The sequence below is a fragment of the Myotis nattereri genome (assembly GCF_964212035.1).
Source record: "Myotis nattereri genome assembly, chromosome: Y".
In the NCBI taxonomy this organism is placed as follows: domain Eukaryota; kingdom Metazoa; phylum Chordata; class Mammalia; order Chiroptera; family Vespertilionidae; genus Myotis; species Myotis nattereri.
The window spans coordinates 36,217,528-36,234,754 of NC_138094.1; the positions used below are offsets into that span (position 1 = coordinate 36,217,528).

A 17,227-nucleotide genomic window follows, 5' to 3' on the forward strand; every position below is an offset into this window, starting at 1 on the left:
CTGGCTGGTGGGCCTCCAGGAACAGGTCAGTCAGCAGAGCGGCACTCCCCCTGTGGGAGCGCACTCACCACCAGGGGGCAGCTCCTGTGTTGAGTGTCTGCCCCCTGGTATCAGTACATGTCAGAGTGACTGGTGGACCTGTCATTCAGTTGCTTTAGATAGAGGTTAGTATATATCACATTGATTATATACAGTGTTTATGTTTTTGCACCTCAATTTTGAAGTTACTGATTAACCTTGGTTGGACACATTTAACTTCTTTGTGATAACCATTATAATAACCTGGTTATTAACAGGGAAGGAGTAAAAGGAAGATTAGGTAATAGAGACATGCCATTTATACAGCTTTGCCAGGGAATTGCAGTTAATAGTCTCCAAGTTTATTACCTAAAGATCACTGTGGGAAGGCACTAGACAATGGACCCATGCCCAGTGAGGTCTGCATGACGTGGGATGTTGCTTATCTGTTAGTCAGTCACACCAGGGAATAAGTCAGTAGCCAGAAATAGGCATGCCACCGCAAGTACAGGAATATTTAATTTTTAAGCTCCTGAACAAAGAAGCCCCTCTCTCTCGCTGCTCACCTCAGATTCCCAGCTTATGGTCTTCTTACCTCCCTCTACTCACCCTGTGACCCACAGCCATGTAGACTTCACACAGTGTACTGATGTACTAAATGTAGCCTGACACTAAATCATGCCCTGCTCCACCATGGAATGGACACTCTGGATACTGGCCCTACTCTTTGATTCTGCTGGAGCCCCGTCTGCACTCTTTTCAGGACTAGGCTAAGGGACATTGAACCCTGCAGACCAGAAAATATAATTACACACCAATAAAATACATTCATTCTCCCATGGGAGTCTTAGAAAAGTCTTTTTCTAAAGATACTGCAAGAGCCACCCACTACCACTAAAGTCGGAAAAATTTGACCCAGTGATTTCTCCAGCTACAGTTGGACCTCAGTTTCCTCATTTGCAATGGGGATATGAATATCTACTTTGCCATGGTGAAGAAGGCAAAATGAGATGGCTCTCAGTTGAGTGCCTGCAACACATCAAATACTCAGAAGGATTACTGCTATCATGTTACTGCATGTTTGCCCTGAGGATGCATACTGCCTGCCTCTTCTTCATAACAGGTGTACTGAAGCTGAGATACAAAGCTCAAAAAGAAAGTTTCTGTGTGTTAGCAGTTGAACTGGTTTCCACATTTCCTGGCCTGGAGCCTTCCTCAGTTCCTATTTGTACTCACTCCTCCTCAGTTCCTTTTCCCATCTTCCACGCTAGTTTCATTTTTATCTCTTGACTCCTTCCCTGTTCCTTATTTTCTCTCACGCCTATTTGCTAAACTGCCCACAGCTGAAATCACAGTGATCTCGAAAGATGAATAGTTTGAGGATGGAACCTTTTCAAACACATGCATTGCCCTGGAGGCATTGCTGGAGAGTAGTGGCCACAAGACTGGCTATGCATGTTCAGGTTTTGCTTAGGGAGTCCCAGCATCTGTACACCTCCCTACCTGTATGACCTAGCCTTAGCTCCCCAGGTGTAATGTGGGAGGAGCAGAGTTGTTAGTCTTGTTGTGGCTGCAGGTCCTCATACCCTTATCTGAAAACTAGAGGCCTGATGCATGAAATTTGTGCACTCACCTTCGGTGGCTCGCCTCAGACCTCGCAGCTGTGGCTTTGTCTGGAAGGTTGTCCAGAAGGATGTCTGGAAGGTCATTCGGCTGTCCGGTCTAATTAGCACATTATGTTTTTATTATCGACTAGAGGCCTGGTGCACAAAATTCCTGCAGTCAGGCGGAAGGGGCCCCCCAGCCTGGCCTGTGCCCTCTCAGTTCTGGAGCCCCACGATAGATCGCCCCAAAGATGTAGGCTCCTGGATGAATTGCCCCAAAGAGGTAGGCTGGAGTAGGGTCCCTGCCTGCAGGCATGTAAAGCCTCGGGACCACCAGTGCTAGAAGCTAAGACCAGCAGGTCATAATAAATGCGAGAAGTTCACCAGAAGGCTGATGGGCTTCTATATTCAGCAGGGCTGAAAATCTGCAAATTATTACCTGCTGCTAGAGGAAAGGCCAAAAGCAGTTCCTCTAACCTGATAATTTTTTCCTGTTTATCAAACCTGACCTTTGATATGTGTGTTTATTTTGCTAAAGGGCAAAATGTGTAAATAAAAAGCCATGGGTCCAGAAATTCGGCAAGCCACTCCACTAGAGAGCTGGTTTCCGCCTGGCTTTCCCCCATGCCTTCCAAATTTATACTTCTTGTCCAGTGTATCCATTTATGTGTCAGCCCCTTCTCCAAATTCCTGAACCTTTGATGCAAAAAGACTGCGGCACCCCAGGCCACGCCATGTGGAGCTAGCTGCCAGGCCCCACCTCCGTGCACACAGCATCAAGTCTGCGCCCACCTGTGCACGCAGCCTCCTGATGATGGATGTGATGGGCATGAGGGCATTGCGGCGTGAGGGCTTAACAACCACATAAACTTATATTAGCATAGATAGATTGGGCCCTATAGTGGTTTTGCCACAGCCCTGGGAGTTCTGGGGCAGCATCCTTTAGTGAACCATGTTTGCAGTCAAATATGTGACTATCCATGCTGGGTAGAATAAATAAAGGTAATGAATGGATTTGCATCAGTTCAGGTAAAGTTTATCAACAGTGAATTCAGGTCTGCTTAGGCTTTGTTACCAAATTTATGAATATGATTGTGGATCCTGGGTTGTGAAATAATATCATGCATTAAGAAGGAAGGCCTAGCTCTGGCTAATTTTGTTCAGTGGTTAGAGCGATGGCTTGCAGACCAAAAGATGGTGGGTTCCATTCCTGTCAACCACATATACCTCAGTTGTGGGTTTTCTCACCATCTTTGGTTGGGGGTGCATGTGGGAGGCCAAGTTGAGGTGTCTCTCACATCAGTGTTTCTCTTCTCCCTATTCCTCTACTCTTCCCTTTCACTCTTCAATGGAAAATACATCTTTAAATGAGGACTAAAAAAAAGGCCTAAAAACAAGGTCTGTGAAGTTATAACTGGTACATAAAGCTCTCAAAAAAATGCTAATAAATAAGAATTGGCTTCAGAAATTGTTTAGTGTGCATATTTGTTCTTATTAATACCTCTCTCTTCATTTAAAAAAAATATCAAGCATATTTGAATTTTTTTTCCTGCTCATTGGTCACATTATTTTCATTTAGCCCCCAGCCAAAGCCATCTCTGTTTCATCATTCTGCCAGCAGATTTATGGTGTCTCCTACTGGTGAAACAAGCAGGGATTTCTTGAAAAAAATCATCTCAAACAGGAAAAGCTGATGGGAGAGACAGTTACACCAAGGATCATAAATCATCCAAATACAAGCACAGTTGTTTGCTCCCACATTTCTGATCTTTAGTTTGTAATCACACCAAGGCAAGAATGAAAGAGCTAGAGCAAGAGATTGATTGCTTAGAAAAAGCTTTCTTCGGTATTCTGTTGCTAGAAGCCCACTAGCATCTAAGAGTCTGCCTCCACTCATGTAGGTAAGCTTCTGCAGAAAGGGTTTCAGGACTTTCATGGTCCTTTTATCTGAGTACGAGTGAGTGAGCTGTAGAGAGCAAGAAGGAGGAGAAGTCTATGCTTGCTGTACCTGGGAAATCTTTAGCCTGAGTAGCTTCATCCTCACTGCACCTATGGTTGCCTGCTTACCAGAGACTTCTCCCCTGTGACATAACATTGTGGGAGGCAACGGGTTAGAGCAAGTTCAGCATTTTGCTTGACATGCAGACGTGTTCAGAGAATGGTAATCAATGGCTTTTCCCTTACTGCTGATTAGTTTTATTATTAATGCTGAATCCTTAATAATGTGGGTCAGTTATACATCATACTCAACTATTTGCAAGGATAATAGAATTTCTTTTCAAATTAAACTCCTTGGGAACCATGTTGCTGTTTTCACTGTGTAATTTGTAATACTCTTGTCCTGATACCTTTTGCCCTTTAGGTCTGGACCAATCCCAGTCCTTTGCTTTTCCCAGTCCTTGTCCTGAAAGAATGCTCCCGCCTTCAGCAACTGAATCTAGGCACAGCCTTTCCATCCATTCACTCTCAAGCCTTCTGGAGCAGAAAGCCAAGTAAGTTCCACATTCTGATTGGCCCAGCCAAGTCTGGTTAGCTGAATGGCCCTGACTTTGCGTTGTTTTAAAGTGACGCTCAAGACCATGTGGAGTGTAGAATCAGATTGTAAGATGATGTGTAATCTTCAAGAATCATCTGAATTATTTGGGGAAAATTCCTTTTAGCAAATAATTAATTTTTCCTTGTTTGCTAAACCTGATGTGTACACAGTGCACTATGGTAGCAGTAAGCATTTTCATAGTTCTATGAATAGACTTGGTTTATAGAAATAAAAAAGCAACATACAAAATCTACAAAAGCAAATTCAGTTTATTTTTAAACTTGAAGTAGTTTCACACATTTTAATTTTAAAGTCCTTCAAAAAAAATAAGTCAGTTAAAAAATATTTGGGCATTTAGTCCAAACAAAAGTCTAATTTGTCTGTTGAGATAAATACTGAATTGGTAGTGGGTTGTAGGGTCTGATTGCTGAAGTAGAATGGCGTATGTAGAAGTTGGGTGGCGGGTCACCCAGGCTGGGATTGAGGCGCATAGGAGACTCCTGTCTGTGCTTGATCCATATGGACGGCACTCTGACTCCTTAGTTCTGGGCTCCAGGCTGGACATCTGTCTGCATATTTTGATTCACTCCCAGTGTACAGAGTTGAAAACTGCCACATGTGTCCATCATGGTCCTAATGCGTGTAATGTGCATTTATTTATATTGCTTTCTCATGATAAAGCCAAGAGGAGAAACAGCACACCCATGTGGGAGTTAGGGCACTTGGATGCACATGGGGCTTGTAGTTTTGCATCTTCAGCTGACTCATACTGATGCTGTGCAGAATTTGTTCTTTTCAAAAACGTTTTGTGGTTCTTGAAAATATAAAAGCATTGAGAGTGCCACATTATTTCTTGTCAGCAATATAATACCTGCCTCACAGTGTAAGGTGGTTCTGCAGAGTGCCCAAGCTAATGTCTTGATTACTTGGAATGATGCCAGTTGCATGGAGCGTGCCCAGTGCAGGACAGCTTTCATTTTCACAGAGCACAGTTCATTCTCTAGAGCAGCGGTTCTCAACCTGTGGGTCGAGACCCCTTGGGGGTCAAATGACCCTTTCACAGGGGTCGCCTAAGACCATCGGAAAACATATATATAATTACATATTGTTTTTGTGATTAATCACTATGCTTTAATTATGTTCAATTTGTAACAATGAAAATACATCCTGCATATCAGATATTTACATGACGATTCTCAACAGTAGCAAAATTACAGTTATGAAGTAGCAACGAAAATAATTTTATGGTTGGGGGTCACCACAACATGAGGAACTGTATTAAAGGGTCGCGGCATTAGGAAGGTTGAGAACCACCGCTCTAGAGCCTTTTCCAGAGTCACAAAGGCTTTTCTTAGCCCTGTGCTCTTGGTTTTACCTTATTACAACTTCACACTCATGAATTTTATTCTTTCAACCCAGTCTTTATCAAAGACAAACTGGAGTTCAAGACAGACATAAATTTTCAAATGTGGATGAACTATCTTTTGAGGATAATGAGGAATTTGGATCATCTTTTGAACGTAAGTTTAAATGTAAGTACCAGTTTTTAACAGTTGAAAATGTAGAAAGCTAAGTCTTGGTGAAATATATCCATTGTTAAATCAAAGGCCTTAAAAATTACAACATTTGTATTTTGTGATAAAAACATGGATACAGATGTATTACCTTTTTTATATCACAGATTTTGATGGGTCTATTTGAGTGTTACTTTTTTTTAATTTTCAAGATAACCAATAATTTCAAAGTTGGAGCTAAGCTCACAAGTGAACCCTTAACTTAATTTACCAAGTTTGGGATTGCCTCAGATTAAAATACCTGATTCTTAATTTTTTTTTCTTTTTATGGAATAAGAAGATGCTAAGTTATTTAAGTTATACAGATTCTGATGACTGCATCAGATGTAGAAACCTCATTCTTAGTGAATGAGTGGAGGTGGAAGTATATTAGCTTCCTTATCTGAAAACTGGAGGCCTGGCTCTGGCTCTGCCTTAGATTGTTCTCTGGGAGCATACTGCTTAAGTATAAAATTAGGATATAGAAGTCAGTCAGCTCTAAGGTTCTCTCTAGCCTAGGAAATCTTTATATTTGTATATAATCTGTAGTTTTGCATTGTGAGCTTCATTGTCAAATCTGAAAGTACTCTACTTTGAACAGTTAAATGAAAGAGCTTAGTAAAATTGGTAAATTCTTTGCAACTAACTTTTTAACAATTTTGTTAAGGCTTTACTATCTAAATGGAGTTCATATAATTATCAGCAAGTCAGGTGAATTCTGTCACTTTCCTGTTGGGTTATAAATCTAGTTTTGGAAACAAATCTAATTCTTTTAAGTGTAATAACACTTTGAGAAGCAAATAGATTGTCAAGTGGTATGCTGAAAGTCTTAGGATTAATTCTGTAGGAAAAGATCTGGCTTGGTTGCTTTGGCTGAGACTTGAGCGCAGCCAAAGTTACCCCCATACTGCCCTGCCTTCTTTTGCTGTTGTTAAGGACTCCTGGGACACTCATTTGTACCTATTATAGATGCAGCAGACATGCCGATACAGTTTGAAGTGAATGGCCTCCATCCTGCTGGTGACATGCCTCTCTTGGGAACTGCCTTGGGTGCTCCTCCTGCCAGACCTATCTCCTCTCATTACCCAAGTAAGTTTTCCTTGGTTGTAACTACAGATAGTATGATAGCTACTAAATGCCAGCCTGTTCCTAGTGAGTTATTTCATTTATTGAGGGAGGACCTTTATAAGCATAAATTATTCAAAGTCTTAGAGTTGAGTATTGCCATTGTTAATACATTTCTGAAATAAATTTGAACATGTAAAGAGGAGAAAATTAAAGGAGTTGCTTCTCATTAATCTTCCCCAACAGTGGCTTTTTTAAAAAAAAAATCTTTATTGTTGAAACTATTACAGAAGTCCCCTTCTTTCCCCCATTGACCTCTTCCAGCCTGCTCCTGGCACACGCCCGCCCCCCCCCCCCACACACACACACAGGCCCTCACCATCCCATTATTTGTGTTCACTCATTATGCATATATGCATACAAGTTCAATGATTGAGCTTTTCCTACCCACCTCCCCTCCCCTGACTTCCCTCTGAGGTTTCACAGTCTGTTCCATGCTTTTATGTCTCTGGGTCTATTTTTGTTCATCAGTTTATTTTGTTCATTAGATTCTACACATGAGGGAGATCATGTGATACTTATCTTTCTTTGACTGGCTTACTTCACTTAGCATAATGTTCTCCAGGTCCATCCATGCTGTTGCAAATGGTAAGAGTTCTTTCTTTTTTACTGCCACACAGTATTCCATTGTGTAAGTGTACTATAGTTTTTTTATCTACTCATCTGCTGATGAGCACTTAAGGCTCATTCCAAATCTCAGCTACTGTAAATTGTGCTGCTATGAACATAGGGGTGCATTTATTCTTTCTAATGAGTGCATTGGGTTTCTTAGAATATATTTCTAGAAGTGGGATCACTGGGTCAAATGGGAGTTCCATTTTGAATTTTTTGAGGAAACTATACTGTTTTCCACAGTAGCTACACCAGTCTGCATTCCCACCAGCAGTGTACTTTTCTCCACATCCTCGCCAACAGCTGTCATTTGATTTCTTGATGATAGCCACTCTGACAGGTGTGAGCTGGTACCTTATTGTTGTTTTGATTTGCATTTCCCAGATGATTAGTTACTTTGAGAATTTTTTCATATGTCTCTTGGCTTTCTGTATGTCCTCTTTGGAGAAGTGTCTATTTATGTCCTTTGCCCATTTTTTAATTGGACTGTTTACCTTGTTTTTGTTAAATTGTATGAGTTCTCTATATATTTTGGAAACTGACTCCTTATTGGATGTATCATTGGCAAATATGTTCTCCCATGCAGTAGACTCTCTTGTTATTTTCTTTTTAAAAAAATACTTTTATTGATTTTTTACAGAGAGGAAGGGAGAGAGATAGAGAGTTAGAAACATCGATGAGAGAGAAACACCAATCAGCTGCCTCCTGCACACCCCCCACTGGGGATGTGCCTGTAACCAAGGTACATGCCCTTGACCAGAATCGAACCTAGGACCCTTCAGTCCACATGTCAACGCTCTATCCACTGAGCCAAACCAGTCAGGGATCTTGTTATTTTCTTGATGGTTTCTTTTGCTGTGCAGCTGCTTTTTATTTTGATGTAGCCCCATTTGTCTATTTCCTTCCTAGTTTCCTTTGCCCTAGGCACTGTATCCATAAACATGTTGCTGTGTAAGATGGCTGAGATTTTGGTGCCCGTGATTTCTTCTAGGATTTTTATGGTTTCCCAACTTAAATTTAAGTCTTTTATCCATTTTGAGTTTATTTTGTGTATGGTGTAAGTTGGTCTTATTTCATGTTTTTGCATATCTCTGTCTAATTATCCCAACACCATTTCTTGAAGAGACTGCCTCTGCTCCATTGTATGCTCTTGCCTCCTTTGTCAAATACTAGTTTAGTATAGTGGTGTGGGTCAATTTCTGGGTTCTTAGTTCTGTTCCATTGCTCTGTATGCGATACTTGTACCAGTACCAGGCTATTTTGATTACAGTGGCTTTCTAGTATAACTTGATATCTAGTATTGTTATTCCTCCAACTTTTCTCTTTCTCAAGCTTGCTGCAGCTTTTGAGGTCTTTATTGGTATAATTTTTAGAGTATTTTTCTAAGTCTGTGAAATATGCCATTGGTATTTTAATAGGTATGCATTGAACCTAAAGATTGCTTTGGGTAGTATGGACATTTTGATGGTATTTATTTCTGCCAATCTATGAACATGGTATATTCTTCCTCTAGTTTATATCTTCTTCTACCTCTTTTTTCAATGTGCTATGGTTTTCTGAGTATAGGTATTTTACCACTTTGGTTAAGTTTATTCATAAGTCTCAATTTTTTGTTGTTGTTGCAGTGCTAATTGGGATTGTTCTTTTATTTCTCTATCTGAGCGTTCAATATTGGTATATAAAAATGCCATAGTTTACTGGGTGTTAATTTTATATCCTGTTATGTTGCATCCCTGTCTTCCTATTCTTAGGGAAAATGGTTTTAGTTTTTAGCCATTGAGTATGATATTGGCTGTAGGTTTGTAATATATGGCTTTTTAATATGTTGAGATATGATCTATTTCTACTTTACTGAAAGTTTTTATCAAAAAAGGGTGTTGGATTTTGTCATGCTTTTTCTGCATTGATTGAAATGATCATGTGATTTTTGAGTGTTGCAGTCTGTTAATGTGATATATCACATTTATTGATTTGTGGATATTGTACCAGCCTTGCATTCCTAGAATAAATGCCATTTGGTCATGATGTATGGTCTTTTTAATGTATTGCTGGATCTCATTTGCTAAAATTATGTTGAAGATTTTAGGGTCTGTATTCATCGGGGATAATTCTCTTTCTTTGTAGTGGCTTTATCTGGATTTGGGATTAGGGTAATGCTGTCCTCATAGAAAGTGTTCCTTTCCCTTGGATATTTGGAATAGTTGAGGAGATTAGGTATTAGTTTTTCTTTGAATGTTTGATAAAACTTCCCTATGAAGCCATCTGGACCAGGACTTCTGTTTGCTGGAAGTTATCTAATTACTGCTTCAATTCCATCAGTACTTACTGGCTTATTCAGGTTTTCTGATTTTTCCTGATTGAGTTTTGGAAGATTGTATTTTTCTTATTTGTCCATAGTCTGACAAAGCAGTTACCTTTTTGCTTAAGACAGTTCTTCAGAAACCATTCCATTTTGGGAAATCATAGTATAAAATTGAAATGGCGGTTAATACCCATATACATCTTCAATGTGATTGTAGTATGTTAATAATTCTTTGTTTCCTTCATGTCTTTAAAAAAAAAAATAAGGACAGAAGAACCTTTATATTTCAGTTTTCAGAAGAGCTGATGACATTGGAGGAAAACTCGTCATCAAACTTGTCTGGCCCACTTTCTCTTTCTTCTTACTGTCTCTAATTTACACACTTCCCTCCCCTGTGTGGAATCAGGGAGGAAAGCTCTAGGGGGAGATTAGAGCTTTGTCTCATACTCCAGCCAGATCTTTTTCTCCTTGAACTAAAGAGTTTAAGCCTCAAGCTTGAAAGGAGATTTCTTAAGTAAAACCACCTCTTGTTTTTCCAGTGTTTGGATGGGACTATCATGTTCAACGCCTCTTGTAAGTAGTTTCTTGGTTCAAGTCAGCATACTCAGGGAGATGAGGAATTGCCAAAGGAAACAAGACTTTGAAAGGATTGTTCTCACTGATTCCAGGGTACACCATCCTGTAAAGCACTCATTCAGCGAGACTTCATTGAGAACCTTCACTTCATATATGAAAACTCTATCACCCAATATCACCTCATTGATTTAATTGTGAAAAAAGAAAAACAAACACCTCCTGTGTGCTGGGTGCTGGGCATACTGCAGTGGGACAACCCAAGCCCTTTCTTCATGGAGCTTCTAGTGGGAAAGTCAGCAGTCAGCTAGCCATCACCAAGACCTCTGATGGGATAGATACTGAGTAGGGGCAGTGGCCACCCAAGAGTGGCTGTGATAGGTTGTTTCGCAGAGACCTGGGTGAGTAGGAAATAAAAATAATACAATAAAGGAAACCAACTGAGTTCATAGGTGTTCTATCTCAGAGATAGAATGAAAATTATAACAATGGCTTTTAAAATTATTCTTAAGTAATGTTTACATTGATCATTGAAAAATTCTCTTATAATCATCATTTCCCCTCTTCGTTTGGATACAAAGGGAAGTGAAAAAATCCAAAACTTGATATCTTTGAGATGTCCAGTGGAAATACTAATTAGGTAGCTACCAAGTACAGTCATGCACCATTTAATAGCAGGTATATATTCTAAGAAATGTGTCCTTCGGGAATTCATTGTTGTGTGAACATCAGAGTGCACTTTTGTAAATCTAGGTGGTACAGCCTCCTGTACATCCAGGTAGCCTATTGCCCCTCCGGTACAAGCACATACAGCATGTTACTGTACAAAACAAGATTAAATCAAGCACAGGAGAAAATGACGCCATCGAGAGATGTAATAAACATGAGGTATATGAAGTTGCTGCCCATATAACATGGGATGCTGTTTCACAGCACACTTTTCTTTATCATTAGAAAAAAAAAAACCACTATAAAACAGTGATTAAAAGGGTAGTGTAGTAAATACATAAACCAGTGACATGGTCCTTTATTATATTTATTAAGTATTAGGTACTAGACGTAGTTGTATGTGCTGTACTTTTATATGACTGGCAGCACAGTGGGTTGGTTTACATTAGCATCTCCATAGACACGGGAGTAATGCATTGTATTACATTACCATGTGGTGATAGCCACACCACTTAGACAGTAGTGATTTTTCAGCTCCATTATAATCTTACCAGAGGCCTGGTGCATGATTTTGGGGGGTCCCTTGGCCTGGCTGGTGAACAGGGCCATCTTGTCCACTCCTGATCGGGGCCTACTGGCAGGGGTGGGGTCGCGGGAGCAACCATGGGAAGTTGTCTGGTCATGGGAGCTTGGCTATGGGAGCACACTGACCACCAGGGAGCAGATTCTGCCTTGAGCATCTGCCCTCTGGTGGTCAGTGCACATCATAGCTACCGGCCAGTCTTAACCGTTGCTTGGACTTTTATATAGAGAGAAGATGGGACCACTGTCATATATGTGGTCTGTTGAACGAAATGTTGTTATGCAATGCACAGCAAAGATATAGTCCTTTTTTCTTCTTTATTGTTTAAAGTCAGCAACCAAACAGCATTTCTATTTTGAGATTGCTATTCCATGTGATAAAGTGATGGCATTTAGGTCTGCAAGCAAGAAGAAGATTGCATTTCTGCCTGTGAAAATGATGAACTGCCTCCTCTGGTATTTGAATTTCATGACCAGGAGTATGAGTCCGAAATGACTGTGTTGTTTCTGTCCTGTTAGCAAAAACCTTCAAAATCCTTTGGTGAACCTATGAATTTGTCTCTTAGCATTGCTGGGGGGAAAGTGTAGCCTACAAAAGTTTAGGCTCTTCCAGAGCCAGAGGAGAAAGGCAAGCATAGCCATCTGTGGGATTGACATTGAGTTAAACCTGTGACAGGTGAGGACTTTTGCTTTGAGCTACAGGTAATAGACAAATAAAGCCTGGAACAATAGATGTAGAACAAACAGATTCATGTGGTTGTGAGAAGGCAGGTACAAAATACTGTGTAAATGTGGTGGTGGAGAGGTGTCACTTTAGGAATACTGTTTTTCTTAGTGGCTGTATCTTGTATTCCTTAGCCAGAAGTGTGCTAAGGTTCCTTCTTATCCACAACCTCACCAGCACTTATTGTATGACTTATTAATGGTTGCTATTCTGGCTGGTTTGCAGTGGCACCTCATTGTCATTTTAATTTGCATCTCTCTAATAATTAGTGACATTGAGCCTATCTTCATGTCTCTTGCCATTTGTATGTTGTCTTTGGAGAAGTATCTATTTAGATTTTCTGTCCACATTTAATGGGGTTGTTTTTCTTTTGGTGGATTATAGGAGTACTTTATGTGTTTTGGAAATTAACCCCTTACCATATGTATTATTGGCAAATATGTGCTCCAATACAGTGGATTCCCTTTTCATTTTGATGCTGATTTTTTTTTTTGCTTTGCAGAAGTTTTTTTAGTTCAATGTAGTCTCATTTGTTCCTTTTTCTCAAGAATGTTGAGGCTAGGGGACCCTACCCCCCTCCCTATGTGGGAGTCTGTTCTGTGGTACTCTTTCCCCCTCCCTACTTTGGAGTCTGTACTTGTTCTTTAACAAATCTCCGCCTTTGCTATACCGAAAAACAAAAAACAAACACAAAAACAAAAACGAATGTTGTGGCTATTTTGGGGTCTTTTTCAGTGTTCTGTATCTCATTTGAATGTTCAGAACATTCAAATTTATATGCAAATATAAATTTTTTGCATATTTCTAGATCTGTGAAATATGCACTTGGCATTTTAATAGTGATTGCATTGAATCTAAGGATTGCTTTGGATAGTAGGCACATTTTAATGATATTAATTCTACCAGTCCATGAACATGGTATATTCTTCTGTTCGTTTATCTCTTTTTTCAGGGTCCTGGGCGCTTGCTCAGTGGTGGGGTTGTGTGGGAGAGGTGGGAGGAAGTGAGTATTAGGTTAGGGAGAGATTGAAAGCAAAGCACAGAGCAAGGGAGGCACAAATATACCCAGGTAGCATGAGTCTGCTGCTGGAGGTGCAGTGTTCCCAGTGCAGAAGTAGTGTACTATTTCAGGTCAGTCCGGAAAGAAGGTGTGGACACCACCAGAGCAGAGACAGCAACAGAAATCCAGGTCTTATTTTCAGGAAATGAACGGTGCTGCTGATGGTGGTTGCTTGAAGGCAGAGAGACTGATGTCAGGGTGAGCACATTGATTAGGTTATTTCAGCTCAGCTGTCCAGGTAAAAGGTGAGAGGTAGTCTCATTGCAGTATCTGGGGGAGTTAGAGCCTGTAAGCCCTGGTGGATGAGTGAATGTAGTGTAGAAAGGCATGATAAAAAGGGACAGGAATGATAACTTCAGGTCTGAAGCTGATGCTGTGGGATTTCCAAGTGTTGATGGTAGGGAACTGGCCAGAAATGCGGATGAGACTCGGGGAGAGATCTGTGCTAGAGAAAAAGATGTGAGAATGATCAGGGCAGAGGTAATAGCTAAAACTCCAGGAAGGGATCGGCCCAGGGCAAGTGGGAAATGTTGGTAAGATGACTAGGGGGGTTCAGGGGCGGGGTGCTGGTTTTGTACTAATTTTGTACTGTTCTGGGCGGGAGAGGCTCGATTGCTTTTGTGGGAATTAGGGGAAGAGTTATACAACTGCTGTATAAATACAGACTAATGTTTAAGTTAGAATCCTAAATAGAGAGTTACAACTGAGGATAGAGGCAGAAATGCAAGGCTTGCGAAGGGCAGAGTACAGAAGAAGGGGTGAGGAAGATAAGGAAATGTGTTGTGGCAGGAGGACAGTTGAAGTTGTTCATGGCAAGGGTGACTTGTTTTCATCTAAGTAAAGTAAAAGGCAGATGCTGTGCCAGGTGTGGGGCTGGAGGCTGCGAGACCATGAAGATGGATCAGCAGGCCAACACAATCAACTGAGAGTTGAGCAGTCTCCCTGGGCCTCTGCTCTTTATTTTCTGTCTCTTTAGGTGCAGATGAGAAAGAAGTTAGAGAAGAGAGTGAAGAAGAAAGAATATGGAACCTGCTGAAAGAACAGAAGCTGAGAGAAGAAAGAAGGCAGAATGAACAGAAAGCTTTGGAAAGAGAACGGAGAAAACTAGAAAAACTGGATCGAGAAAAGGTATAATAAGCATAGCTCAGTTCTCCATGCTAGTAGGTAACTTTTAAAAAGCTTGCTGCAGGCATCCCAATCCTCTCCTGTGCTTAAGCCCACTGAAAAGGGCTGTACATGGGCATAATAGGAGTCTCATAGGAAAAGGGAGCTTTGCAAGTCTGTGAGCATGCATTCTCATGTTCCTGAAAACACACTCGGAAAGGAGATGGACTCTGCTTTGCTGTAGAACTTCCCTGTGTAAGGGGTTTCAAGGTCAGCTGGCTAGGACCAGAAGAAACTGGGGGAGGTGGCTGCCAATCTGGTGGCTTCCTCAGGCTGCCCTGCCCTCCTCCCTCCTCATTGTCTTTGACTTTCTATGTCCTGATTCTGGTCCCAGGCAGATGGATTACCCTGCTACTTCTCATGCCTGCTGGACCTTACGTAGATTAATCTTCTGTATCATGTTCCTTGAATTCCTGGCTCATTTGATCTGGAACACAGACACTTTAGGCACAGTAATTCCTGTTCTTCATTACATGATATATTTGTGCCACTTTGATAGTAGCAACGAATGAAACAGTTTTCTGTCATGCACATGTCACATAAAGAAACAGAGTTATAGTACTATGTGTTTTTAAAATGTATATGTGTATCTCCTATTTTGCTGGTCATCTATTTACAGCAGATTATTGAAGAGTCTTTCAAGACGGAAATGGAGAAAGAATTAGAAGTGAGTGCTCAGGAAATGAAAGACAAATCTGTTTGTGGTGAATATGCTTTAAAGAAATACATGCATATCACCCAAAAGGACCAAGACCTGAAGAAGGTGGATAAGGTACTGATGCTATGGACCAGTGGTCTGTATGTGAGGATGTGAGGGCTTCTGTGGTTTGTTAGAAAACCTTGGGACAGGAGTTGGAGACAAAAGGTAACAGCAGAGGAAATCCAAAATTCAAATGGAGCCTCAAGTCGTATGTATATTACACTTCTGACAAAATGTTATCTCCTTTGCTTGGGCCAAAGAGTGAACAGATCTTGATTGGTAAGGTTTGTAAAATTGGAGCTATCTCATTATTTTCAGAACAAGAATGAAAGTGCTATCAATGAAAAACAAATGGATTGGTACTATCTGAGACATGAATTCTATATAATAAAATCCTAATATGCAAATGGTTGAACCGCAGAATGACCAGTCATTATGATGGGCACTGACCACCAGGGACAGATGCTCAATACAGAAGCTGCATCCTGGTGATCAGTGCGCTCCCATAGGGCTCATGGCTGGCGAGCGCAGCGGTGGTGGTGGGAGCCTCTCCCACCTCTGTAGCATCGCGAAGCGATCAGTGGGACATCCCCCGAGGGCTCCCAGAATGTGAGAGGGTTCTGGCCGGGCTGAGGGACCCCCTGAGTGCACAAATTTCATGCACTGGGCCTCTAATATATTACATAAGTCTAGAATACTATGGCTATTGAGAATGCGCACAGGACAGTTAGAGTGCTTGCTAAATTTCACATCTAAAAGTCAACGTTTTGGACTCAAATTATATTTAGGCAGTCCTCGGGTTATGTTGAACTCGATGTATGTTGTTTTGCGGTTACATCACTATCTCCCATTTACAGTGTTAATAAAAAAAAGTTCCGTCATTTCGACATATGTACATATGTGCTTTGTTTTTTATTATCTGCCACAAGTAAAGGTCAGGAATTGTTATCTTGCTTTATTTATTTTTTTTTTTTTTACTCTTTCACTTCATTACTGCTGTGTATGTGCTCCATGTGAGTGATGTAGGTGATTCTATAGGTGGGTTCCGACTTAACGGGGAAAATCGCATTATGTCGCGATATAACCCGAGGACCTACTGTATATTTCAAAAAGTTTTCAGCCCAACCAGAATGGCTCAGTGATTGAGTGTTGACCTATGAGTCAGAAGGTCACAGTTTGATTCCTGGTCTGGACACATAACCCAGGTTGCTGGCTCGATCCCCAGTGAGGGACGTACAGGAGGCAGCCAATCAATGATTCTCATTGTTGATGTTTCTATCTCTCCCTCTCCATTCCTCTCTGATATTTTATTTTATTTTATTTTTTATTTTAGTATTTTTTATTGTTTTATTGCTTAAAGTATTATAAAGAGTATTACATATGTCTCCTTTTTTTCCCGCCCTTGACAATCCCCTGGCCTCGCTTACCCCCAGTGTCTTATGTCCATTGGTTATGCTTATATGCATGCATACAAATCCTTCAGCTGATCTCTTGTCACCCCTCTCCAGCCACCCAGCCCTCCCCGGCTTTCCCGCTGTAGTTTGACAGTTTGTTTGAGGCAGCTCTGCCTCTGTATCTATTTTTGATCATACGTTTATAATGGTCTTTATTATCCATAAATGAGTGAGATCATGTGGTATTTTTCCTTCATTGACCGGCTTATTTCACTTAGCATAATGCTCTCCAGTTCCATCCATTCTGTTGCAAATGGTAAGAGTTCCTTCTTTTTTACAGCAGCATAGTATTCCATCGTGTAGATGTACCACAGTTTTTTAACCCATTCATCTACTGATGGGCACTTAGGCTGTTTCCAGATCTTACCTATGGTGAATTGTGCTGCTATGAACATAGGAGTGCATATATTCTTTCTGATTGGTGTTTCTGGTTTCTTGGGATATATTCCTAGAAGTGGGATCACAGGGTCAAATGGGAGTTCCATTTGTAGTTTTTTGAGAAACTCCATACTGTCTTCCATAGTGGCTGCCCCAGTCTGCATTCTCACCAG

At 40.8% G+C, this 17,227-nt stretch overlaps 1 protein-coding gene across 1 annotated transcript in view; it reads left to right on the forward strand.

Moving 5' to 3' along the window:
• The window catches only part of LOC308512437 (centriole and centriolar satellite protein OFD1-like), a gene marked incomplete at both ends in the record, with an annotated part of 61,116 nt that overhangs the window by 36,886 nt on the left and 7,003 nt on the right, over nt 1–17,227 (forward strand). The window contains 5 exon segments of the mRNA XM_081082189.1: nt 3,990–4,114; nt 5,578–5,690; nt 6,687–6,800; nt 14,335–14,486; nt 15,142–15,294. Coding sequence (XP_080938315.1) covers nt 3,990–4,114; nt 5,578–5,690; nt 6,687–6,800; nt 14,335–14,486; nt 15,142–15,294 — 657 coding nt within the window.